Here is a 26,780-nt window from a genome sequence, read left to right as displayed (position 1 = left end):
TGACCCTGGAACCCAGTCCATTTTCACACACCTCTTGAGAGACTGTTTTTGGTTGGCAGAAGGGACAGTCTCTCATAACAGGTTTTACTGTGTAAATTAATTTTAACGATATGATATGTACCCATTGCTGTTAACATTGCTTACTCTGTCCTGAATGGAAATTACCCTTGTTCATGTAAGAAAAATTTCATCCTCCTATTAGACGTAAAGTTTAGTCTTCCCCTTTCTTTGAGGATGAGGATGAGGGTGGAAGAAACAGACTAGGGAACTATATTGATGGTTCTTAGATCCCAAGAAGTAATGGATGGAAGGAGACCAAAGTAAAGTCTCTGATTCCAGGAAACAGCCTAAGGAAGTTGATTTCATGTTTTAGCCAAACCTACAAGTTGTCCAAAGTGGCATATGTAGGGATGGCGCAGCTCTGCCTAAATATTTTGATGTCTTGGCTAATGCTTCTAATAACTATTGTAGCATGAAAGGTGACAATGAATCTTTCTTCCAAAGACTGAAGCAAGCCCACAGGTCAGCATGTGCACTGCTAAGGGGACTTGAAGATGTCATCAATAGCACTAGAGGATGAAGTCTAAGATTCCTCTCTTAAATGGGTGAATTCCTGAAGGGGTTATACAGAATCTTATCCCTTTTCCAGGGTCATATACATCCATGCATGCTTTGTCTAACTCCACAGCCTGAAGGGATTATAAGTTACTTACTGCTGTTATGTAAGTTGAATCTGCATAGTCATGGATGAGGCTGTCTGCCTCACCCTTCCAGTTCTCCACACTAACGAACAACTCGTTCTCTGGGACAAAGCATGCATGTATGCATATGACCTTGGAAAAGGGATAAGAATCTCCCACCTCCTCCTCACCGTTTCTGTATGACCCCTTCAGGCTGTGGAATTGACCCATTTAAGAGAGGCATGCATGCAGGCTTTGAGGTTGTAGTCATTTACAGTACTGCTGCCTTCTTCCAAGTTTATGCACTCCTTTTATCAGGGAGGGTGCTGCTCCTACTTTGTAGGGGTTGGGGTTGTGGTGGGATGCACTCAATTCCTTGAGAAGAAACTGTTTCCTCATCTAGCGTGGTAACAGCTGCTCTCTTCAGGAAGGTGCTGTCCATCCACTTTTATGAAGAGTTGAGATATATTGGGCATTACACTCCAGTGATCCTTTTTATTCAGTGAAAAAGGAGGAAAACTGAACTTTTCCTTCGTAAGGTACTGCTTACTACTCACGGTTTTGTTACACGATTCCAGAGTCGGATCATAAAAAACACACTGGACATAGAAGTGAAAACATTTGAATGAATAATATTCAAATGAATTTTGATAATTTACTATAAATTTTGTTTCCCACATGACAATTCCTTAACCCATGTGTGGTTGGGGGGTGTAGGAGACTTGATGACCCCCTCCCCCCCCCCCTGAAAATTTGTATTTGTACCTCTATAGTAAAAGTACCTTGGGGTAGAAATGCTATAATATTAACTGTACCTACCTTGTGAAATTTTTACCTAGGAGTAGTTAACTTAACTGTTTCTTTTCTTTTCTTATATTTTTGTTTTGGAAATCCTATTATAAGAATTGTAGAATGTTAGTAATCAATTTTACATTTAAGCTGTATTTTAATGTTTGTAGGTTCATGGTGACAATGTTCATAATACAAGATCATAAATACATATTTCATGACTACATTATCAAGCACCTCCCTCCCAAGATCTTAAATAAAATATCCAAGGTCAGAGGTATCGAAAATGCTAAATCATGCATATTCGGGTGCAAATTTTGTATCTGGGACACAGAAAATAACTTACTCATGAGTCTTCCATACACACGCAATAGCTGGGTGGCAAATTCAAAGGTATGCCAGTACTACTTCAACCAGCTGTGAAAAGGTGTTGATCAATTGATTATTTTAACTGTGTTGATATTTACAATGACAGAATTCAGTGGCTGAAAGGTCCCCCTGATGTACATGGTGGAAATATAAGAGTACATGGAGAAGAAAAAAACACGACACAGTAGCTGGGCAACAAGTTCAAAGAAGGACTAGCTGAAGAGTGGTGGGAAAATGTGCTGATATTTTTACAATGGCTGGATTCAGAGGCAAAAAGACCCAGAGATGTACGCGTGGTCTTTATAAGGGAACATGAAAAGAACAAATTATGCTTTCATTTTCATAAAGTAGCATAATAAGTAGTGAATGTGACATCTAAATCAAGACATGTCGAGACATGGACAAATTGCCATTAGCAAGATTTGGATAAGTATTTTGGGGTTAAACAGCAAATTGACAAAGATTGTAATGAGATTCAGATGAGTGCTAAAGTTGCTAGAACTGATCGCTAAGATGGAACAGTAGACAAGCGAAACAAAAGATTGTGATGCCTGCCTTAGTGTCTGGAATGAGACCTTTTCTTGGATTGACAAAATTCAGTCCCACTTTAATGGACAAACATGAACGTTTTCTAAGTGGTGTAAAGAATTTGGAAAATAACTCAATGACAATGACTGGGTCTTATCATTGGACATTTAGCCACTTCAGGTATGCCAATATGCCTGTGGGAGGGAGGGGACTGCAACTTTTGCTGGTGAGACCCCTATTTTTACCAAAATAGGAGTCTTGGACTCTTAGTTTTAAAATCCTTATGAGACCTCTGCAAGGTAAATATATTATGACTATAGTAAAAGAATTCCAATCCTAACTCTTCAACGAAATATCACAGGTACATATGATGATAATTACAGTACCCCCCCACCCCCGCATAATTTTCAATGAAATTACCTAGTCTATGTGGAGTAAATGTACTCCCAGTGTAAATCTTCAAAATTGTACATTTATAACCTTTATGGTACATATTTGTTCACATTTTAGTTGTTGATATTTAAAACATTTTGCAAGATTTTTTCATTTCATATATAAATATCTGACAACCTGATGTTCGATTAATATTAAATGGACTAATCTAGAAATCGTGTTGGTATAAAAAAAAAAGGGGGGGGGGGGGAATGGGTGAAATTCCAAAGGTCAGTAGAAGTATTGTAATACTCAAACTAACCCTGGTATTTTCACTATATAGTAAAGTTACCTAGGGGTAGTTTTACTGAGTACAAATACTGTACCACACCAGTGGGTAAAGTTCACTATCATGCAGAATATAAGTACAAGGCCAGGAATATGTCTAATAATGAATTTTGATACAATATAGCAATGGCATGGTGTCTGAATGGGTTGATGCATGTCTTTTAAGAATACCTAGAACAAGACAATGGTGCTTCTGCCATATATTAGGGTTTTCCCATTACTGAAAGGGTAACCTGAATAATGGTAACAGGTACTGATATTAAACTTTCACCATAAAGCCTGTTGTGTGCTGATATGGTGGTACACTTCTTTATACATACTTTAGGACATATGCACAAGGTATACACCTTAAGATCACTTTAGATCAACAAGATAATCAGCATTATCTTGATTACAGGAAATATAATTTCCAACTATAATCCTATGTATTGCACATTACTTAAGCAATTTGTTTTGTACAACAACTAGTTTTCCCACCTAAAATAAATCAGAATACTACAAAAATAGAAGCATCATATCTTTCATAATTATATGGTACCCATGTTAGTATCTGACATCAATACCTTATATAAACAAGTATCCACCACTTGATTGCAAATGCTTTCTAAGCTGCCAGTGATCTGCATCCTACTGCGAATAAAGTCACAAAGTTCGTCGTTGGACATAACATCCCAGATACCGTCACAAGCCAATACAAGAAACTCATCATCTTCCACTCGTGTCTCACAGAAAATCTCTGGTTCAGGTGACACAAGCTGAGCACAAGGTCCCACACCTTCCACATTTTTATACTCATAGTCCCCAAGAGCCCTAGACACCGCCAGAGAACCATTTACCCGTTGAATCATAACACTACCTCCTGCTCTTTGGATTCTTTCTTTCTCTGTTGGGTTGACTGGCTTATGGTCTGTGGTAGAGAAAACACACTTCCCACCTCGTGAGAGAACTGCTCTAGAATCACCACAATTAGCAAAAAAAATGTGTGAGAGAGAGACAATCGCACAAACAGCAGTTGAACCACTTTTATCCTCTCCACTTGCAACTTCAGGCATGTTTCTCATTTTTTCATCAAGATTTAAAAAGCCTGTCTTGATACCCTTCAAAACATCATCTAGTGATGGCTGGATTTCTGTACCTTCCTTCAAATCAAGCTTTCCTCTAAAATCTTCATTTATTATTATGTGTTCCATCAATTGTTCTGCACAGATAGCTGACACTCTTGCACCTGCATGCCCATCAAAAACTGCAAAAAAAGACCATTCTCTTAGTCCATATGGAAGTCCAATCACGGCACAGTGAGCATCCTCCATTTCCACCCGCCATCCCTGCATGCTGCTAAGACCAAATCTTAGTCCATTACCAACACCACCCTCATTGTGTTTCTCAACCTTTGGCTTGTCTAGAAATGCTCCCATTTTGAAAAAATCTGAAAAGGAAATTAAACATGTATAGAGAATAAAAGCCAGGCTTTTCTTTTATCAATAACTTACAAATGAGCAGAACCTACAAGATATATTTTTTTTAAAATGAGGAATGATATCAATTAATTTTACATTTTCTCCCAAGAATGGTCATGATGCCAGCCTAACATATTTGCTCCCCAATACCTCTGACATAAATAGACCTGTTCAACAAATTTTAATGCCCCTAAAATAGGCTCCCCTGGAGATCTCGTCTTTGTGTTGAATTCAGAAACCATGTGCGCAAATTTACAATCCCTATTTTCAGCAAAAAATACCCATCATGGATGCAACAACACAAGTGCCTAAATCGAATGAGAAGAATGGATATTATTGTAGTGTCTATTTCCAATAATTGTGGAAAATCTGTTGATAAAAATATAATTCTACACAAGCTTCCAACAGGCTAAAAGTTGATAAAAGCACAGATAAGGCATATTAAAAGTGTTGTGCCCCCATCATATTATTTTCATTATTAAAAAATTGACCCATCATATGAAAGTTCTGATTTTTTATTATTATTATTTTTAATATCATCATTATAAATCCTCTATGCACATACTGATGTATATATATGCTGTTTTACAGGTATATGAAGATGTGTAAATAATCAAGTTGATTTTTGTGAAAATTCTTGATCTTAGTAAAAAAAGGGGTTTTCATTACATTTGTCAAAATGACACAAACTATCAGTTTTATCCAAATATAATAAGGAGGTGCTTTCTAAAATATCATATGCATGTTTGAATTAGATTATGAATGTTAAGATGACTTTCACTTCTGAATGAATAAATGATCTCGTATACTATTAGATACTTCAGTGATAAAAAAATTCAGGTAACGGAGTGATTTTTTTGTTTGTTACAGTCTGGCCACTAGATTTACTGGAGCAAATTACTGCAACAATAATGAAATTACCAGAACAAAAAGGTGAAGAGGTAGTCAAACAAAAAAATGTAGCTGTATTGTTAGCGAATTGCATATTATGGCAAGCACTGAAATTTATCATCTTTATATTATTTATTAGCATTAAGAATTATCTGCACAATACTCAGGATGAGCCTTAGTTGTAACAGATGCTACATTTTAAAAGCACTACATTTAACTTGGTTACATGTTAAATGTTGAGAAGTCATGGTGTCAATTATAGCTTCATTCAATTTTGTTCATTTGATACTAGTCGTTTCCTTTTCTTAACAAAACTTTGTGACTTACTTCCTACTGTTTTTTTTAATTACAAACAAATGTGTAGATTCTAGTGAAACACAATTGTTTATATAACTCTTTCTTGCACATGCATACACTTAAGGAGAATAAGTATTTCTTGTTGATTACATCATGCATTAGATTAATTAGATCATTTTGACTGTAATTCCAGATTTTGTCAATTACAACCAACTGTAGTATCATTGTTAGTGTATTTATTACCACAGGGTTCATACACCTTTGGCATGACAAAATTCAAGTACTTTATCCATATTTTTTCAAGGACCCCGATACCCAGTGCACTTTAGGTATATGAATCAATGGTCATTTAAAGGATCAATGAGAATATTGAAATTTTCTGACAAAGGCTTCTTATTATTTGTGCAATATATACTCGAGACTTTATAAACAGAAAGTAATAAAAAAAATCTTAAAGAGAGTAACAGCACTTTATTTCTAAGAAAAAAAACAAAGTAATGAATTCAGATCTTTATACGAAGAACGAAAAATTTCTTTAAATTCTTCACTCCAACTATACAACTACTGGAGATCAGAGCCTGCTTGTACGACAGTCACAAATCATCATATCAAGAACAAAATACAATGGATGGATAAAAAGTAGACAAAGTAGAATAGTCACAATCTTTTCTTTAAATTCTACACTCATTTATGATATATTCACGCGCATCTTAAAATTGTTGCAAAAGTATGCTGTGGGTCTCTGAACTATTATTTTTACGTTTGCTGTCAAATGATTGCTCATAGAAATTTTACTGGTACATTTACATGTAGATGTAAGTACATTGTGTATAAATCAGCCTTTCTCTTAACAGGCATATGGCCATAATTTACACCTTAAGTTTGGTGGTGATGCTGAGAAAGTCAATGATAGACTTCCAGCTGACTTCAGAATTTTAGATTAAACATCGAAAAGCTGATTCACCAGGATTTAAAGTAGAAAGATGTACAGCTGCCACAGAATTAAATCGATGAAGAACCTTTGTTGGAAGAGATCTGTACACTTATTAATGCCATATAATCAGGTCAGCTTGCAATAATAATTATCTGATTGGTCACGTGTTGTAAACCACCCAATAGCAAACAGTTTGATTTTGATTACATGACGTAATGGTATGAAAAGAAACTTGTGTACATTTGTTTGTCTATTAATATTTTTCATGGACTGAGGTTTATTTTCATGTACTTCTAAAGGATGAAATGAAATTCAAGTACTTTTAAAGGTAGCATGTGAACACTGTACTGCCATTTGCAATTTATTAGATTTCAAGTATGTCATTATATGAATTGTATTTAAATTAGGAAAAAAGTAATCCATATCAAACTCGTTTATTTTGTTTTTTATTATTACTGAAACAAAAGATTAAAATTTTTATAAGTACAGTGACATGTCCTGTAAATGTCTGTAAAATTAACCATATCACAAAGTTTATTCACAGTTTTGTTTGGCACAATTACTATACTGATAGGAAAGAATTTTGCATCATGGGTAAATTTGGGGACTTAACAAGCCAAAGGACATAACTACCAACTGGCCTAGAGGGTGGGTTTTACATAAAAAAAAATCCATATAAATATTTGTCAAACTTTCTTTACAATGGGGCTGAAATTATCATCATGCATATGGTATCATCAGATAAATATCGAGATATTTTAAATAAATTGTATGCCCTTTACTGACAGAAAATAAGTGTTTATTTATGCAAATGAAAAATAAATTCTATCAAGGATTTTGCCACTATATGTCCTGTCAAAAATTAGAGGCCCTTACAGGAAATCTACGGGTCCAGGAATGACAAGGGGGGTGGGGGTGGGGGGTCCATTTATGGGCATAATATCATTATATTTATGGCCAGTGAATACAGCTAGACTGTAATTAATATTACTGCCTACTAATACCCTGGCTTCATTTTAAATTTTATTTCATCTTCTTCACTTTCTGAATATGAAAATGAAGTTCTTGTTTTTGTACGTGTTTTTTTTTTTTTTTGGGGGGGGGGGGGACACATTTTAATAATGTCACACTTACCCATGATTATTGTCTTGCTTACCTTTTCCAGAAAGGATTTTCCCTCAATCATGTTATAAAACTTCCTTCCCCCCACCCCCATTGACCCTCTTCGCTAGCCAAGGTTCTGATATGATAACCCTATTAACACTTTGGCGCATTGAGCATATAATTCTGTGCTTTCGGCCTGTGAATTTCACTGAATGCGGTGCATCCAATCAAAATTTAAGTTATTCAAATGTGAACGCTCTTTCAATATGATCAAGATAAGGGGAGCACACAACTTGAATGGACTGATAAATAAGCGCTTTTTCAATGCCAGTCCATGTTTGTACAAATACCTTTCCTCAAATACACCTTTAACGGCAACCCTCTGGTACATAGCCATACTTTCGACATTAAACTTACAAAGTCCCTTTTTAAGTCAATTGCCTCCATTTTCAGCCAATGTACAACGCACTGCTATTACACACTATTGGCTAGTTGGCATTACATACTAAGGTAAGCAACTCATGAAAATCAAACAGATGTCAAAGCACTAAAATATCTGTTTGATCTGCCAAGGTGTAGATAAGGTTATCATTTTGGAACCTTGTCCAGCAAAGATGTCCACTGATAGAATGTCATAGGTCTATGTGCAGCATCTATCCTGTTTTTCTTAAGACTACTGGGCGAGAGGCAGTTATCTCACAGTAGCAACACATATTACATTATTAAAACTAAATTTTAATAGCAGTCATATGTTACTACTGCCTTGCTGAATTTGTCAGTTCATTGGAGGGGCACTGGACTAAACTAAACGAGTATCAAAATCTGACATGCTCACCCTTATGATAGGACCAAACTGTGCCATTTTTGTTGCCCAAACTTTAGGGCACAAGAAAATAGGTCTACAAACAATAAGGTTAACCACAATTACTGGAACCACAGAGGGGCTATCAAAATGAGTTCAGCAGTGGAAGTCGTGCCATTTTTGAGAATACATCTACTACCCAAGCCCTGTAATTTGGTACTAGGGAACATAAATGGAGAGCTTGTCAAGTCTCATCATAATCAAGTCCACCACTTGAGGTTCAAGAGAAAATATCTCAAGCACTCATCCCTGGGATGAATGAGCTTCAAGACTTTTTCATCACTGTCCTCATATTACTCATCATAGTGCACTTCCCCACTATAATGTTTACACTTTTACTAAAGAACCACAAGTACCTACCTGATGCAAGCTTGATACTAAAATGGGTAAACACCATGAAAATATGTTCTAATATATGGCTCTTAAGATAAATTTATAACAAGAGACAATGTTTCTAACATGAGAAATTGCAATAGCACACATAGGTCTTTATTAGGGTAGTTCCAGTTACAGTGCATTTTCTCAGTAATCACAGTATTATAATTCACCGTTTCAACAAGTGATCACACATCTTTTTGAGATAGATAAGGAAGAAGCTAAAAGACAGAGAATGTAAAAAATTTATGATATTCTTCTGGTCAGACTGCATTTGAAAGAATTCCAAATCTCAATTTCCACCAACTTGTATAAACTCGTCCCTTTTGGTCAAACCTCCAGTCCATAGAGCTACAAATGGGTGCCATAAAAACGAAGATTGCTAATTATCGAAAACTTATCATTTTAGGCCACTAACTCAACTAGATTTGGACCAATCATCTGATGTCATTATCTGCTTTATTAACAAATTACAACTGCAGGTTTCAAGACCATCATTTATAATCCAATGTCATGCCAAACACATTTAATATACTTATTTTGCATACAAGTTGGCAACGTTTTTCTTGCAACAATTACATGATGATAGTGATCTGTTGGCATCTTCCCTTTAGCATGACAAAGTATCAATAAAGCTTCAGTCTTGGATATACTGATTACATAGGACAAATATAACAGTGTCTGACCAAAAGAAAATAAAAAATGTCCTGACATTCTGTCCCGTACCTTCTCAGAGGTCTGATTCCTAAATGTTGTCGCTTGTTTGCAAAAACTGAAACATTCTCCATATCTAACCTTTTCACTGGTCTGATTCCTAAATATGTGATTTCTTGTTGAAAGGGAAACTTTACAAAAGTTGCGACATTCTCCATCTCTAACCATCTCAGAGGTCTGACTCATAAGATGTGATAGTTCCTTGAAAGAGAAACTTTCTCCACAATCAAAATGATGCCTACATTCCTGAAAAGTAACAATCTAAAAACAGCATTATTACATTAACCCCTGCTGCATCAATAACTTGTTGTACTTTACCTTCCTCATCTCCTGAATGCCTTGATAACATGGCCGAGTTTACCTAGCTTGTATCCCAGGTGCTGAGTTTGAGTGGCAGTATTTGTCTAGGCCTGTATCCCGCATGACAAGTTAAATGGATGCAAACCGTTGGTTGATTTGAAGCCATTTCCTAATTATGCAGGCAGTCAAACCAATAAAAATTTAGCTTATATAGACAGAATGAACATTGCTAAACAAAGGGGAGAAAAATCATACTTCGATAGCAGCAGAAATGGTGAAAATATATAGATATGAAAATGATTCAAATGGACAAGAATCAACAACTGGGAGCAGACTTTTACCTGACAGACTCTGACGGAGAATTTTCATGTCCTTAATCAGAGGAGATTGACAGTGCATCAAAATAGCTACTGGAGAAAACAGCAGTAGTGACGAGAATAAGAATGTTGAAGAGACTGGAGAAGAAGAAGAAAATGAAAGAAGAGCTGATCAATGGATCATAAACGATAAAACACACATTGACAAGAGGCTATACACAGGACCAACACCTGGGTCAACAACGGATTTAGACTCTGATGCAAATGAATTTAACTTTTTGGAGTTTTTTTTCTTTTGAAGAATCGTTAAATAAATGTTTGGGAAATAAATTTTGTTAGCATGAGTGTTCATAATTCAATGTTTGTTAAGTGTTTAATTAGTTTTTAAATTTTCATTGAGAATTCTAAGGAAGAAAGGTGAGTAAAGAGCAAGGAAAATATGCCCATCTGTGTACAGTATTCACAAGATGTTAAGTTTACAAGAGAGATGACAAGTGGAATTTCTGTATACATAAAATATAATTATTTCATGTGTTGATGGTGTTAATAATTCTGTGTGAATTAATAATGGATTCTACCGGTTATTCATCGCAAGAGAAGCAAATTGGCAAGTACATCATTTGTTTTCACCTTTATGCACGAGTTTATTTCTGCATGTATCATGAAATTTATACAATTATGTAATTTTATTGAGAACTGCTGTGACAAATTTCAGTTTAATTAAACGAATGCAAACAAAATAATAACAAATTTATTGCAAAGAGCCCCCTCTATTAAATCTGCAAGCCAAGTGCTCTCAGCAAGTCTCAAGGATACAGGCACTGCTAAGGCTAACACTGCTCTAGGTGATCTCTGCAAGTATGCTGTAGGAGACTGCCTAGCTGTTTGGCTCAGAGTTAATTGTGTTAAGAAATTAAGGACTAGTGTGAAACTGCAAGATATTATGTTCATAATAATCACACACACTGACATCAAAACTTTCTTTTGGTACCTGTGCAAAGTAAAATCAAGTTATTCCTTCACAACATGTTCTAGACGTGACAAGTGGGCAAAGGTTATCAGTAATTAGCATGTGCCAAACGTTAATCAATTTTGAACTTTGTCACTTGTTAAGAGTTGAAATGCATAGATTTATTCTCAAGGTTCAATTCAGAATTTACTCAGCTTAGCCAATTTTTACCTGGCCAGGATGAGAGGAGAAATGGTTTCCTTAGCCCTGCCACAATTCCCAACCCCCCTAGTATATCAGGGACTCTGCTGCAAACTGGTGCAGAGACCTCTATGAGGACTACCTAGCCTCTCTTGGAAGAACTGCAAGCCAGAAAATATTTCTTCCCAGAAATATTCTGAATGCAGAGGCCATCTCCTCAGAGGCTGCACAGCAAATGAGGTTCCAAACCTCTATGCAAGTAGAAGGATCATGTGTGATTCCTTGTTTCTGAAGTATACTAAGATGTGTTGTATGAGGTAACTTTCACATGATACTCCTTATCTAGTTTATGGTGGGTTAAAAATACTGACCTCATTTCCAAATTGTTTGTGAAGAGTAGCTTCATCCCTGAACCATGAACCTAAAGAACTACCCCATTTGGCTCTAAATGAGCACTTCAAACTAAAATCTGATGTACTGATGTATAGACACAAGGTGGTTCAGCAGCATTAATTACTCAGAAACCAGTTCTGACTGGCCAAATATTCAAGTGGTAATGAAAATCTCTGAATAAAGAAACCCCAGCCAACAGAATCCTTTTGCCATCTCCAGATAAACAAAAGGAAAAACTGGCAAGGGTGCAAGTACACTCTTCCCACAAGAATTGGGTTCAATGCAACATGCATGGTCTGTTTACATTTTTTTATGGCAGGGATGCCATATATATTGCTGACATACTTGTTTCAAAAAACATTATCAAAGAGGTCAGGTATAAACCACCATTTCACATATTACTTAATTGGCAGTCAAACTTAGCCCGTGAGATGCGTTTGAAGAGTGGATGAACCTGATGTACTAATTTGCATAGGCATAGATCACAAAGTGGGACAACCCAGTATAGGTAAATCAAAGAGATGAGTGTTAAAGTGCATCCCCTAGGGGTGCAATACTGAGTCAAAAATCTCCTGTGTGTCAAAACTGGGGGTCAGACTGAGTAAAAACAAACTTTGGTATCAAAACTTTGGGTCAAATTATAAGTTTGGTGGTCTCAAGCACAAATGAGGGTAAAGGGAAACACTGGTGTTAGAACAAACATTATTACATATCACTGCTTTGAATGAGAATGTTTAAGCCATCTGTATTAATCAAGCAAAGCCCAGCCAAAATAAATGTCAGAACTCATGGTTAATACAGTTTTACTTTAAGAATCATGCAAGCGAATGGGGTGGGGTGAGCGAAAAGTATTTAATTCCTTAATAAATTAAAATGATGTATGCATTATAAATGACTCGACTTAAATTGCAAATTATGACCACAAGCTGTTAATATTAAAACATCATTAGCTGATGACCTTTACAAAAGTATTATGGTGAAAACAATATACCTAACACAGATATATGTAGCAATCCCATATGAACATACATTTTTTATCTGGGATGCAAAAAATCACTTATGCAGGAGTCCTCTGTATGCATACAATAGCTGGAGAGCAAATTCAAAGGCTTGCCAGTCCTGCTTCAACCACCTGCCTAGTGGGAAAATGTGTTGATCAACTGATCATTTTAGCTGTGCTGATATTTACAATGAGAAAATTCAGTACCTGAAACAAACCCAGATGTACATGGCATCATTGTAATTGTACATCAGAAGAACATGACACAATAGCTAGGCGGCAAGTTCAAAGACATCAATAACTGCTGAGTGGTGGGAAAATGTGCCAATATTTACAATGACTGAATTCAGAGGCAGAAAAAGCCAGTGATGTACACGTGTATAAAAGAACATCAAAATAAACAACTTAAGCTTTCATGATCATGTTCGTTTCCAAGTGTAGCCGAACAAGTAGTGCATGTGGCCTCGAGATCAAGACATCTTGAGAGTCAGACAAAATGTTCTTTGCAAATGGGTTAAACAGCAAACTGACGAAGACTCTAATAAAATTCAGAAGAGTGCTAAAACTAGTGCATGGAAGACCCTTTTTTGGCCTGACATAATTCAGTCTCATTCTAATGGACAAACAAGAGCTATATGTTAGTGGTGTAAAGAAGTTAAAAAATTAAACTCAATTTCAACCAGTTTCTTCTCATCTGGAAATTTAGCCACTTCAGGTATGCCCAATATGCTTCTGGTAGGGGACTGAAACCTTTGCTGATGATACTCCCATTTTTCCCAAAATAGGAGTTTTTGACTCGTTTTAAATTCTAGGGAAACCTCCAAGTCCATCAGTAACATCTAATGTTATGTCTTTAATAGATACAGAAAATATTGACTCGTTGCTTGGCAAAGTTTTTTTGAAACCTGATAACAAAATATTGAAGTTGGCAATTTATCTGGCAACTGTGCCAAACTTGTAAATATCCAAGGCTAGAAAAGACAAAACTGAACAAAGCATTTTTAAGGATGAGCTAATGCTACTTTTAACTTAGTCTTTGGATTACTTAATATACGGGTACCATTATTCTTAGAGAGTCATGATGGCCACCTACATGATCTGGCAGAATGCGACTAGAAGACTCCCACCTAAATCAAACTGGTTGGCTTCATTTCCATTTAATACAAGGTACCTAACTTTTCGATTACCAGTGAATTTCTAAGCCAACAAGATCACTTTCAGTCCTGTTCCCACTTTCTAGCAAACTTGGACATTTTGAATTCAGCGAGGGGATGATGGTGGTGGACTCCTGTTATTTCCCAAGCATCAGTCACTCGGTACTTTACCCACCACTAAAATCTGCCAGAATGTGTTCTTGCTATCCCCCCCCCCTTCAGACCGCACAAAATCCTGGTTACTTTAAAATCTGTACATACTTCTTCCAATTTTACCCACCACCACCACGTAAGTCCTACAATGTAAGACGTATCATGTTATTTATGTTTTAGTGCTATGTCTTATTGCCCAAATAACTGTCTTGTGTAGTCGGCTGACATTGGAACGAGTAGTCAAGTTTCAGGAATATCTCACTCACTTGGCAGCCCATATTGCCACTCTTCCACAAATTTATATGTAATTAATATATTTACTGTAATGTCTTTATCCCTTAGGAATAAAAATATGATAATAGCAATTGGATGCATTTTCACGTTTCACTGACATACATTTGAATTTGCTGAAACATGAAGGTAGTCAAGGTATACCAAAGTATGTTCAAGCAGGTTTATGTGGGGACACGTTTCTTGAAAACAAAATGTTTCTTGCTGTTCCAATAGGCACTAGACTAATATATTTTGTTTCATTAAAGAATAACAATTCAATTTAACCAGATTTCAGCATTCCCAGTTTCTACACCTTTCCAGCCAACTGAAATGTAGTCCAACGAAACTTGAAAACAGGTACATTTGCTTGTGTGAGAATTTGAATTTATTAGCAAAAGGACATCAGAGTAAGTAAAGTCTGACTAACACATAACTTTAATTTGTAGAAAAGCACCATTATTGGCTGAAAAGTGTGAAATATTCCTGAAAATCTGACTCGTTACAATGTCAACATCGAAACATGCTACACCTCACCAGGGATCGTCCTGGGCTTCGCCAATGTCGCAAATTGTGATTTTTTTTCCTTATTGGCGACAAAAATATCCCATCTGGCGATTTTTTTGGCGACATACTTTTTGGTTATTTAATTTGTACATACAATCATGGACTTGGACTGAATAAATTTAAAGCCAGAACGAAAGGAAGCCACAAACTTGACTAAGCAATGCATTGGAATCAATCTGTTACACAAACAATCCTTTGTTCTTATTGACAACCCTATCTTTACAGTGCATTGTTACATCATAATCTGCTTATGCTGACATCTGGGCTGAGTACTGTATGCTGCGATACAGTCAATCATGCTACCGCACTATACCTACAACTGACCAACTTCTGAAGACGCGAATAGAACAGATACAGTTAATTGTATGGCTAATCCTTCTGTTTTTTTTAATACATATACCAATACAATAGTTTTGCTGAACCTTCATAGAAAATTGATAACCTTTGAAGTACTGACTACTGTGTATAAATACAAAGCAAATGGAAAAAATCTCAATCACAATTACATCTGTCGCCAGTGCAGCATTTTACTCATCGATCTTTTCCTTTTGCCTTCAGTCCCGTGTTACGGCTGCAGAGACTTAAACTCCGCAACAAGAAATAGCAATAAAAAAAACAGTTGTGCATAATTAATAATAATTATTTATTTCTCAAAATACAGGAGTGAAAGAATCCCTAAATTGGGTGTGAATTTACGCTTATATATACGGTCCAATATTGCCAGGAGTTGACTCGTGTAAGTTTCATTCGTGGGAATGGAGATCCTATTTTTCTTGGCGAGAAAATTTATACAGCATTCAGTGATCATTCTTGGGATTTAGGAAGCAATTCGCTACAAGTTTTGTGAAGCTAGCCATAAAAAGGGGGTGGGGGGGCTGCTGAGAGACTACTGGTGTCAACTGACAGCGCTGAGGACTGTGAACGTGGATTCAGTAAGATGAACCTCATAAAAACTGACATCAGAAATAAGCTCTGCATCTCATCTCTTGAGAATTTAATGAGAATCAGCATGTACAGATGTGAAAAATTAGACTTTGAAACTGCATTCAACAAGTGGGCAGCCCTAAAATCGCGACGGATCTTCATGTAACGCTTTGTAACATTTTGTTAATACTTGTTGTAATTAAAGTATTAACTAATCCATCTTTTGTAATTTTCATTGCCTGTTACATTAACAGACTAAATTAACACTTGGAAAAATGTACACTACTTTTTTTGGCGACACTTTTTGAAAATTGGCGACAAAATATTGAGGCTGGCGATTTTTTTGGCGACAGCTTTTTAAAAGCCAGGACCATCCCTGCCTCACTATCATTTAGGCAGTAAGATCTTGATGCCCACAACATTAACATCAAGGCTAAGGTCTTACATTGTACTTCTACCCTTATATCATACAATTTAAGACTATCACATGTTATTTATGTTTTAGTGCTACGTTTTATACCCAAATAACAACCATGTATAGCATGTTCTGATGTTGGTCGACATGAGATCAAGTAGTCAAAGTTTCAGTAATATCTCACACACTTGGCAGCCCATATTGACACTCTTCCACAAAATGGTATGTAATTAATATACTTACTGTGCTGTTTTGTATCATCGTGGAAAAAAAAACTGACACGAGCAAATGGACACATTTTCATGTTCCATTGACAAACCGCTGAATTTGTTGAAATGCGACAGTAGTCAAAGTATGCTCGAGTAGGTTCATGTGGGGACGTTTTTCTTGAATGAAACGAAATGTTGTTTACAGTTCAAATAGGCATATATATTTTTCACTTGTTTCGTTAAAGAATAATATTTCAACCGAATTTTGCTATTCCCCACTTTGATCGCTTTCCAACCAACTGAAATGTAGGCCAACAAAACTTGAAAACAGGTCCATATCTTTTGTAAGAATTTGAATTTATTAGAGAAAAGACATCAGAGTCAGTGAAGTCAGGCTAGATCATCACTTGGTAGAAAATCATCGCCATTGGTTACCAGTTGTGAGGTATTCCTGAAAATCTGACTTTCGTTATGATGTTAGTCAACATCAAAACAAGCTACACAGCGCCGTTAGTTAGGCAGTAAGACTCAGACGCCCAAAACATAAATATCAGCATCGAGGTCTTACATGTAGGACTAGTACTAATATTAGTACCCTTACTCGTACCTCGTGGACAGGGTACTAACATAAGCACATACGTGTTAATGGAGCAAGCCGGGTGTGATTCACACCCGGCGCTCTTTTAGCCTAATAATAACACTTTAAACACATTCCTTGCATATAATCCAATAAACTGAGTAGTCCTCTTATTTAATACCGGAAGTATCGAAAATCATTGTAGAAATAGTTGTAAAATCTCGTTTACCTTTTTTAGCCGATATTTTCGTTTAGATCGCCCACCATATTATTTCAAATAATGATTACTTCCATTCTCAGCCTCGTTTGTTTGTGTGCCATATAAGGACATTGACGCCTTATTTGGAAATGTAAACAAATCGTAGTAAAAATTTGGCACCGTTTGGGTCAGAAATTCTGCGCATTAAAAGTAAATACGGTTTATCGGCAACTTTGAAACTCACCAACAAGCGATTATTCGCACTTGATTGATAATAATATAGCGTAGAATATCCAAAATATGGTTTGGCAAGCCTAAAGTAGAAAAGGGGTCACGGCGAGATTCTCGCGTTATCTGTCATGGCGGACAGTATAAGGTTAGAGTAACCATGCCAATTTATTTTATTGTGTAAGGGCTTAATAAATTCAAAATAAGCCAAACTTCACAAAATGATTATACTTATGTAGTTGATTTCTACACTGTTTTTCTGACTTTAGTGATGAAATTGTTTGCTCCATTACATGATATGGGATCAGTTCGTAGCCTCAGCCACAACACAATCAAGTTGAGGCTACGACATCGTAGCTAATGTAGGACTAGACTACCCCCCCCCCAAGTGTGTTGTTGTTGTTGTTGTGGGGTTTAACGCCATTTTTCAGCACAAGATAGGCTATACATGGCGGCCAGTATTAATGGTGGAGGAAGAACCCGGGAAAACTCCGGAAAGAACCACCGACCCACGAGAAGCTACTGGCAAGCTTTCTCACCCAAGTGTGAATCTGCTTGTCATGAAGTCTCCGCAATTTTGAACCAAACCAATAGAAAATAATTTCTGACATGACTAGCTTTTGAGAAAGAGAATAACTTACTAGTCTACCAGTCATGTAGGCGGCCATCGAGACTGCGTGCGAAGCAAACAGTAATCCAGCCTCTGGCCACGATATCGAAAATAGGGTGTAGATAACAAAACTGCTAGAACTTTCAGGCTCACCTTTGTTTTACCTTCTATTACAAAATCTTGCGCTTAAATATGCGAAAATTATGGGTGGACACTTGTATCTTCTCCGGAAGAAACCACTCTTAGGTCAATCTCAGCGAGGATGCCATAAAGTGTGTAGCGAAATCTGCCACCTACAATCAATCATTTCAGCAACAGCGAAGCGATCGTGCTTCCAAATATGTGACAGCTGTAAAGTCTAAACCCCATACAGATTTACAGCAAAACTTCTGTCTTAGTTTAATTAAAGATAGCTGAATTATGACCGAAAGTCTAAAACCAAATCGCAAGTATATGAAGGTCAGTATGGCGTTTCTGAATGAGCATGCTTAAGATGCCCGGATGGAGCTCGCTGCGGACTTCCGGTATCACTCTTGTAAACCCCGAACGAATATTTTAAAATTCAGAGAATGTGACAGTTCGATGATAGGATGAACAGTGGATTTTTCAAAACGTCACTAGCGGAGGAAAATAGGGCTCTGCCCAAGTATCAACAGATTCAGTTCAGATATAAAATCATGCAAAATATGCAGCTTCAACAATTAACTCCTGAAAGTGTTATTCCCAGTTTATCAAAGTTTTGTTTTGTTTTTCTTCTCCACAAAAGATATTGTCACTTGGGCTACCATGATGACCAAGCTTGTTTTTTTTACATACTTGAATGCGTCAAAAGGTCAGGGGTCAATCTGTATAAACGGTATCGTTTTAAAGTTACTTCAACAATTACAAAAAATTAAAATGGACTTGCACCGTTGCCTATGGTCTAGGTTCAGCAATTTAAACAATATAGTAGTCCATCGGATGTAAGCTGCAATCACCTTACATAACAACGTTTCGAGGAGAGAGATGACGAATTCAGAAGTAACCCATTCGAAGCTTGGGGGTAATAATTTCACACCTCAGTTCAAAATGTATAATTTCATGTACCCTTGCCTTGCGCGACTGCTCTGCTTGTTTGATCTGGCAAAATATCCCTTTGAAAGGCTTCTGTTTTCTTCGCAATTCAGATGATGGTCCATTCCAATGTTGTGTATACGAAGAACAAACTTGTCAGCTGTTAAGTTTTACAATCTTCTAACTTAAAAATTAATCGTTATTTATAATTCAATTCTAATTCTGGTCTTACTTAGGCGTTTAATAGAAACTAGCAACGGTTCAGCTGGTGTGGATCCCAAATGGAAACATTCTATACCAGAACGTAATTCACAAGGGCAATACATGCTGAACGCATTTTTCTAGACTGAAACGAATTTTTCTGCTTGGGTAAACGATTGCAGAGTTAGCCCTTTCAGTGATTTTCAGAATGTGAGATTTTCACTTTAGAAAATCCCGAGATAATTAAATGCTAAGATACGAATATTCTATGACTTGCTGAACGACATGGTGTAAAACTAGGTTGATTTGTTGTTAACACTCATCTGGTAGCACTTCTTTGCATTAAATGACATGCCTCATTTTGCAACTCAGTTTTCCAAGTAAAGTAATCTATTTTGCAACTGGATAATGTCTTCCGGGGAATTACTTTTCCACTAAAGAAGGCAGTGATCTAACAGAAAGACGGGCGTTTGAGATTTTTATTAGAGGTAAGTAATTTAAGTTGACTAAAAGCAACAAGGATCGTAATATAGTGCTTAGAAGTACACAACATGCATGTGGTGCTTGGTGAAAAATGGTTATATCCATATTTGTAACTGACTTTGCCGTATATGTTCTTTCTTTAATGCAGTGTCCACCAGTCTAGCTATGTGAGCCCTCTTACTAACCAGCTAGTCTAGTCCAGCATTTTAGTCTGGTGGTATGTGGGACAGACTACGAGACGGACGAATCGCCGGTTCGATTCACGACCGCGACAGCAAATTGAAACATATGCATGCATTGCTCACGGCAAATTACCGTTCAACTGTTGAGTCGTCTTTTGGGCAACTTATTTCAGATTTTGCCCTAACGCCGAGTAAACATTCTTTGATAGTCCTGTACGTGCTCGCAATAATAACGAGTTAATCTCTGAAGAAAGAAAAAATACATGGCGCACCAGATTACACGTTTCGCCGTGCTTATTCTTGTCCACTCATGTCTCATAGGTTGTGCAAGTCATCAGTCCGAGAATAAGGTTCATACTATTAGTGCGAGAGGAACCTCCAGAGCATTGTTCTCGTGTCTAACCCGAATAGCCCCTTAGCATTTGCAACCAATTGCGAATCACATTCGGTATGAATTTTATGTTAAGTGCACGCACAATACCATCCATATTAAACTTAGCATAGACAACAAGACAGAGTGGAAAGTCTATCCTGGACCTGAAATGTCTACGACTGGCTTCACTGTGCAGATGTATTATAGTAAAGTGAGCTTCTACATTTAATGGTTAACAAGCCATTGTTGTATAAGCGGCGGTGGAGACCGTGCACTACTCTGCAAAAATAAGTTTTGATGTGCATATATTGAACACTGTGTATGTTCGTTCTGTTCTTGTTTTCAGCATGACGATACTTTGACAAACTATTTATTTATGTGTGGTATTTTAAAATCTTTGTTTGTAAAATATGCATCGAAATGTTTTACTTCATAGTAGTAATAAAAGCAATGATTTATTGTGATTGATGACTCATTCCATGCTTCCAAATGACCTTGATTCCGTATAAGCATCTTAATTAATAATGGGCGGCCAATGTAAATACTCTCCATTTGAAGAAGACAACGTAAGGTGTAAAGCGGTGCTATGTTGAGTTGGATAACTTAAAACACGTACACAGTCTTGGTATGGGATAAGTGAACTACACTCAGTGTGATTTTCTTTTTTGTTATGTCTCTCATCATAAATTAAAGATAAAGTTATTTCAGACGTGTAAACCGAAAATTTGAGATTTGGAAGATCTGATTTACGTATTTTCGATGTCTGTACTTTTAAAATTCGTCTGCTCAAACTTGAGACCAAATTTGCAAACCACAAAGTAAGCAGGACTGCCTATTGCAATGTAATAAATTCGTGTAATCAAGTGAGTAGTTCTTACAGGACAAGAGTTAGGTGCGAAAAAATATTTCTTTAACGTAATATTTTTCTTAAATAATAAATTGACATGTTATCTAATACTAAGTGATACTAAAGAATGTGGATACCGATGCCAAAGTACGAATGGGTTTGTACCCAGTCACTTTGTGCCACTGTTGTATGAAGAAATGGAGGTTATCGCGATTATACATCTAGAAGATGACTCTGTAGATGACCGAGGAGATGCATTTTCTCTTAATTCCTTAATTATGGAAAGAATCATTAAATAGATACATGCTGATATAATTTACAACCAAACTGACATACAAAACAGGATAAAGATTAAATGCTGCATTCAGATATCCAGCAGATTGCAAATTTGATCAAGGTAATTTTTTTGACACAGGAAAAGTGGTTGAATTGCTGTTAAAATGAGAGTCATGCATTGAACTGATCGACAAATACTATGCTTAGTTGAAAAGGACAATATGTACATAAAGAGGGTCATGTGCCTATGGAAGGGGAGTCAGGCAGTTTTACAAAATACCCAATATTTAACAATGCAGTTAGTTTTAGACATGGTAGTAAAATACAAAATTTATTACATTATTTTCAGAACTCTGTTATGATCACCTTCTGACAAATCCAGAATCATATCCCAGTTTAAAATTTTGAAAATAATTAGCTGAAACAACTACAGTCCAACTCCGACTATTTGAATAACTTCTTGTCTTAAAAATGTCAAACTTTCCTTCTTAGACTTTTGTTTAATCTAGACATCATCATCATCATCATCATCATCATCATCAATCCCTTAACCCAAGAGGTCATTGGGGCACCACAGTTGACTGTACAACCAATTCTCTCCATCCTTCCCTGTTCTCTACTGCCCTTTGGGAATCTCCAAATCCCATGTGTGTCCACTCCTTAACATTGTCTTTCCTCCTCTTTTCCTGTCTGCCTCTTTTTCTGCACCCTCGCACTGTGCCTTGCAAGACTGTTTATGCCAGATCTTGAGACATGATGATACCACTTCAGTTTATGCTTTTTACAGTGGTCAAGAAGTCTTCCTAGGATCCGATGGCTCATTGGATCTTGTTGTGGACTTCTTCATTGGTTACATGGTCAATGTATGAGATGCCCAAGATCTTGTGGTAGCATCTCATTTAGAAGATTTGATTCCTTCTTTGTAGATCTGATGTGAGCACACAGAAAGATGGATATGACAATTGAGTGCATAAGCCTTAATTTGGAACCAAAAGCAATGTTGGTATCTTTACATATTGGTCTCAACCTTGTTATTGCTGCTGTTGTCTGGGCAATCCTGCAAAGTAGTTCAGTTTTGGAGCCCTCATCTGTGATAAATGATCCCAAGTACTCGAAGCTAGTGACTCTTTCCAGCTTCGGTTCACTGACCTTTATTTCAGCACTGATGCCTTTGGTGTTGTCATCAGTTTGTTTTCTCGGCGCTAATCTCCATACTGTATGCTGTGGTGGTTGTGTTGAGGCACTGAACCAAGTCAGCCAGTTCTTTTTCATCTCCTGCTAAACTATCAATATCATCTGCAAAGCAAAGTATGGTGATTGTTCCTCCGACGATGCTGACAGTGTCCTTGTGGTCATGCAAGGTATCCTTCATGATCCTTTCCAGAAAAATGTTGAAGAGTGTAGGTGACAGTATATATTCCTGTCTGACTCCAACTGTTGTTTGAAACCAATCTCCTCTGCTGCCATTGATGAGGACAGCACTGGTGGCTTTTCATAGAGGTGCTCAACAAACTGCACCAGGTTTGAGCTGATGTTGTACTTCCTCATAGTTGCCAATAAGGCAGCATGCCATACCCTATCAAAGGCCTTTTTGAAATCAATAAAGATGTATAGATTCTGCTGATGCTGAAGGTATTTCTCACAAAGGAGTCTGAGATTGAAGATTTGTTTTGTGGTGCTTCTGCCTGCCTGGTCTTCAGCAATAATTTTCTCTGCTTGAGGTTTTAGTCTGTTGAGAAATTTCTTCAGCATGACTTTGCTTGGGTAACTGATCAGGCTGATGGTTCTGTAGTTTGTCATAGCTGTAGGTTTCCTTTCTTGGGGAGCACAATGACCAAGGATTGAGTCCATGTGGTGGGCCATTCTTCTGTCTGCCATATCTTGTTGCAGATTGTTGTCAGGACTGTGACTATCTCTTCTCCTCCTCCTTGAATGAGCTCTGCTGGTATGTTGTCAACACCAGCTGACTCAACTTTCTTTAGTGACCTAACTGCAATTTATACTTCTTCACAAAGAATGGGGTTGTCATCAATTACTTCTGCCTGAGGGCAATTTAGTACTGCTGGATCTCCTTGGGTCTTATGATTGTACAATTCTGAGCAGTATTCTGTCCATTGCTTGAGGATCTCTTGATCTTCTGTGAAGCATTTTCCTGATTTGTCTTGGATGGTGGTAGCTTTCTCTTGTTTATGGATTGTGAGATCTTTCACCAGTTGATATGCCATTTTGTTGTCATTTCTACTCAGACTGTCTTTGACTTTGCAGCATTGTCTTTCTGTCCAGGATCCTTTGTCTTTTTCATGCTTTTCCTATGATGTTGTCTATCTCTCTATTTTCTAGCTCCTTCATGTTCTCTTTTTCCCCTTTTCACTTCTCTTCTTTTGTTGCATAGTTCAAGGACATCTGTTGTGACCCAAGGTTTCTTTGTTCAATGATCTTGCTAGCTGTGCTAGTCATGGGTGTGTTGAATGTGCTTGTTAGGGACTCAAGGTCGGTGTCTTGGCTGTCCGGGGTTATGAAAGGTGCAAATTTACCACCTATCATTGCTTGGAAGGCCTCTGTGACTTGGTTCTTTCAGTTTTTCAAGGTCAACTCTGATTCTTGGCTGGTTAGGCTTTTTGATCATTTTCAGGTGGAGGCAAAACGTCATTAATAAATCATGGTCACTTCCAATATCTGCTCCTGGAAAACTTCATGTTCTGGCAATATTCAGTCCTGTGCAGAATCATTTTTTCACCAAAATGTAGCCAATCTGGTTGTGATGTTGTCCATCTGGACTGTGCCAGGTCCATCTTTTAGATGCTTTGTTAGGGCTGAACGTGTTGGCTAGCACAATATTGTTGTAGGCAGCCAACTCCAAGAGCCTGAGTTCTCTTTCATTGTTTCTGCATTGCAGAAGGGTCCACATGTGCTTTGACAGTTTGTCTGTGAATCAACTCCAACCTTTGCATTCTAGTCTCCTTGTACACACAGAATGTCCTTCCTGGGTGAGTTGTCAATGACATCTTGCAGTTGGTTGTAAAAATTCTCCAGTTCGTTGTCATCATAGTTAGATGTGGGTGCATAGGACTGTATGATTGTGATGTTTAAGGGAGTCGCCCTCAGGTGGATGGTAATGAGCCTGCTTGAGATTGGGTAGTAACCCATAATGCTGTTCACAATGCCCTTGTGGACAAGAAATCCAATGCCATGATTGTGTTGTCTTCTTTTCCGATGAAGTAGAGCTTATGCCCTTCATCTGTTGTTGTTTCACTTTGCAGAGACCAATAATGTTCCAGTTGTACCTCTCCAGTTCATGTGTAAGTTCTTTTAACTTTCCCACAGCCCTCAGCGTTCTAACATTCCTTGTACTAATGATGCTGTTGTGTCTCCCACGGAACTTGGTAGTGGGGGCACCACTAGCATACTTGTCATCTCTGTCCTGGTGTGCAGCAGAAGGCATGGTCATTGTTGACCTGGGCTGCGACCGATCTGGTATGGAAGAATTGTTAGGTGTCTTCATGTGGTGTGTCAAGGGCAAGATACAGCCTGGTGGAGCCCATCCCTATCCAGATTCTGTATGAACTGGAGGCTGAATCACACAAAGCAGCCTTAGCACTATTATCAAGTTGTGATCAGTGGTTATCAAAGATAAAATGATTACACTGCAGTGTTTGAGATGGTGTGACTGATAATGGAAAACTCTGATGACTCCATGTGCAGATACAGACCCAAGACAGAGAAGCAAAACAGGCAATTGATTTGCATGTGGTAAAAATTGAGGTAACAGTTGTGAATCGATGACCTTGATTTGGAAAGTGGAACTTCAAGTGAGAAATGCCACAGGGTTTTTTCTAGCAGGAGGTGCTCACAGGAAATAAAGAAAAGCACCATAGGATTGCACTCTTGTGTGCCATAAAGGGTAAATCAAGGGGATTAGAAGGTTTGAACTTATATCAGTACCAAAATCTCAAATCCAACTAATACTGCTAATCAGAGCGATAGGAAATCAAGAAAAGCACCATAGGATTGCACTCTTGTGTGCCATACAGGGTAAAATCAAGGGGATTAGAAGGTTTGAACTTATTTCAGTACCAAAATCCCAAATCCAGCTAATACTGCTAATCAAAGCGATAAGAAATATAACATGTACCAACCAAAAGTGCATCCCATGAAACTAAGTGGGAATGCCTAAACTCTCACCACTGGAGCATAAATTGATTGATTTATTTCTTAAAAGGTCACAGATTGGCTGCTGTATATCTTCAACACTTACGTGCTTAGGTACAAGGCATGAAATCTACTCCACTCAGTCAACAACGATAATTAATCTCCAGTTATTTGAACATTGAATTTGTTACCTGTAAAAATAAGAAATAATCTTTCTTTACGTAAGTTAAAAGTTTACTGAATAAAGAAAAAGAATATCTTCTGGTTACAGTGTCATTGGTGATTGACATTACAGTTCATGCATGCTAGTCTAAGAAGAAAGTGTAATAGTTAAAATTATGAATTAAATGCATATCATGTATTGAAAAATAAATATTCTTCCAAAGGTGTGATAGAGAAAGAAAACAACACTCATTTTGAATGTCCAAAATATTCTGATCTTCGAGATCATGTCTGGTACACATTTTTCTCTTCCAATTGAAAGTGTATTATTGGACAACCTTATGTGCTCTTCATAAAATAGCATGCATATATTCTTATCTGCAAAATTTCATTAGGATGACTGAAGGATTTAAGTAGACCATATAAATCAAAAACTTTTGCATCATCTTTGTTTTCCATTGTTTTCTTTGTTTCTTCAATTCTACTTCTGTATATTTCTTGTTGATACATTTTCTTTGTAACCACTTGTATTAGAATACAGATTTATATATTTTTGTTACTGTTGGGGAGACAGTACTGTAGTAAGCAAAAATCCTGTTTGTATCCCATTTCTTCATCATGATATAGCTAATGATATGCTAAAAGTGTGTTCAAACCAACAAACCAACCAACCAGCCATGTTTGTACTTGCATTTGATACAGTTTCTAATGAGCTGATGCAGTCTCCTGAATCCATAAAATCCTATGTATGTATATACATTTCAAAGTTTTTCAAATAAAAATGGTTTAAACTTAACTTAGACTGATACTCAACATCAAATTTTATTATATTAAACCCTTACACATAGAGAATATTTTAGCTGTGTAT

General features: G+C 37.0%; 2 protein-coding genes across 9 annotated transcripts in view; one reads left to right on the top strand and one right to left on the bottom strand.

The window, feature by feature from the left end:
• The window catches only part of LOC149804403 (protein phosphatase 1B-like), a 61,026-nt gene extending 42,337 nt beyond the window's left edge, over positions 1–18,689 (bottom strand). For all 5 annotated transcript variants that reach the window (XR_016415599.1, XR_016415597.1, XR_016415598.1 and 2 more), the window contains exons 1-2: positions 18,340–18,689; positions 3,650–4,512 (exon numbers count right to left, since the gene is read on the bottom strand). Coding sequence is in view for 2 of the 5 variants with exons in the window: in XM_089939840.1 (XP_089795966.1) it covers positions 3,650–4,501 (852 nt within the window). In the remaining 3 variants the exon portion in view is untranslated. The remainder of the gene's footprint in view (positions 1–3,649; positions 4,513–18,339) is intronic.
• A 2,283-nt stretch (positions 18,690–20,972) lies between these two features.
• Positions 20,973–26,780, top strand: part of LOC149804402 (galactosylgalactosylxylosylprotein 3-beta-glucuronosyltransferase 3-like) — a 31,802-nt gene continuing 25,994 nt past the window's right edge. The window contains exon 1 of one of the 4 annotated variants that reach the window (XM_089939804.1): positions 20,973–21,103. The gene's annotated coding sequence lies outside the window, so the exon portion shown is untranslated. Of the gene's footprint in view, positions 21,131–21,155; positions 21,342–26,780 lie in introns of those variants that run through there. The other 3 variants (XM_089939814.1, XM_089939820.1, XM_089939829.1) reach the window with 3 other exon arrangements.

This window comes from Sinohyriopsis cumingii, chromosome 2 (assembly GCF_028554795.1).
Source record: "Sinohyriopsis cumingii isolate HCF-2022 chromosome 2, ASM2855479v2, whole genome shotgun sequence".
Taxonomy (NCBI): Eukaryota; Metazoa; Mollusca; class Bivalvia; order Unionida; family Unionidae; genus Sinohyriopsis; species Sinohyriopsis cumingii.
The sequence above is the reverse complement of the archived record's forward strand: the minus strand, read 5'-3'. Positions and strand labels throughout refer to the sequence as shown.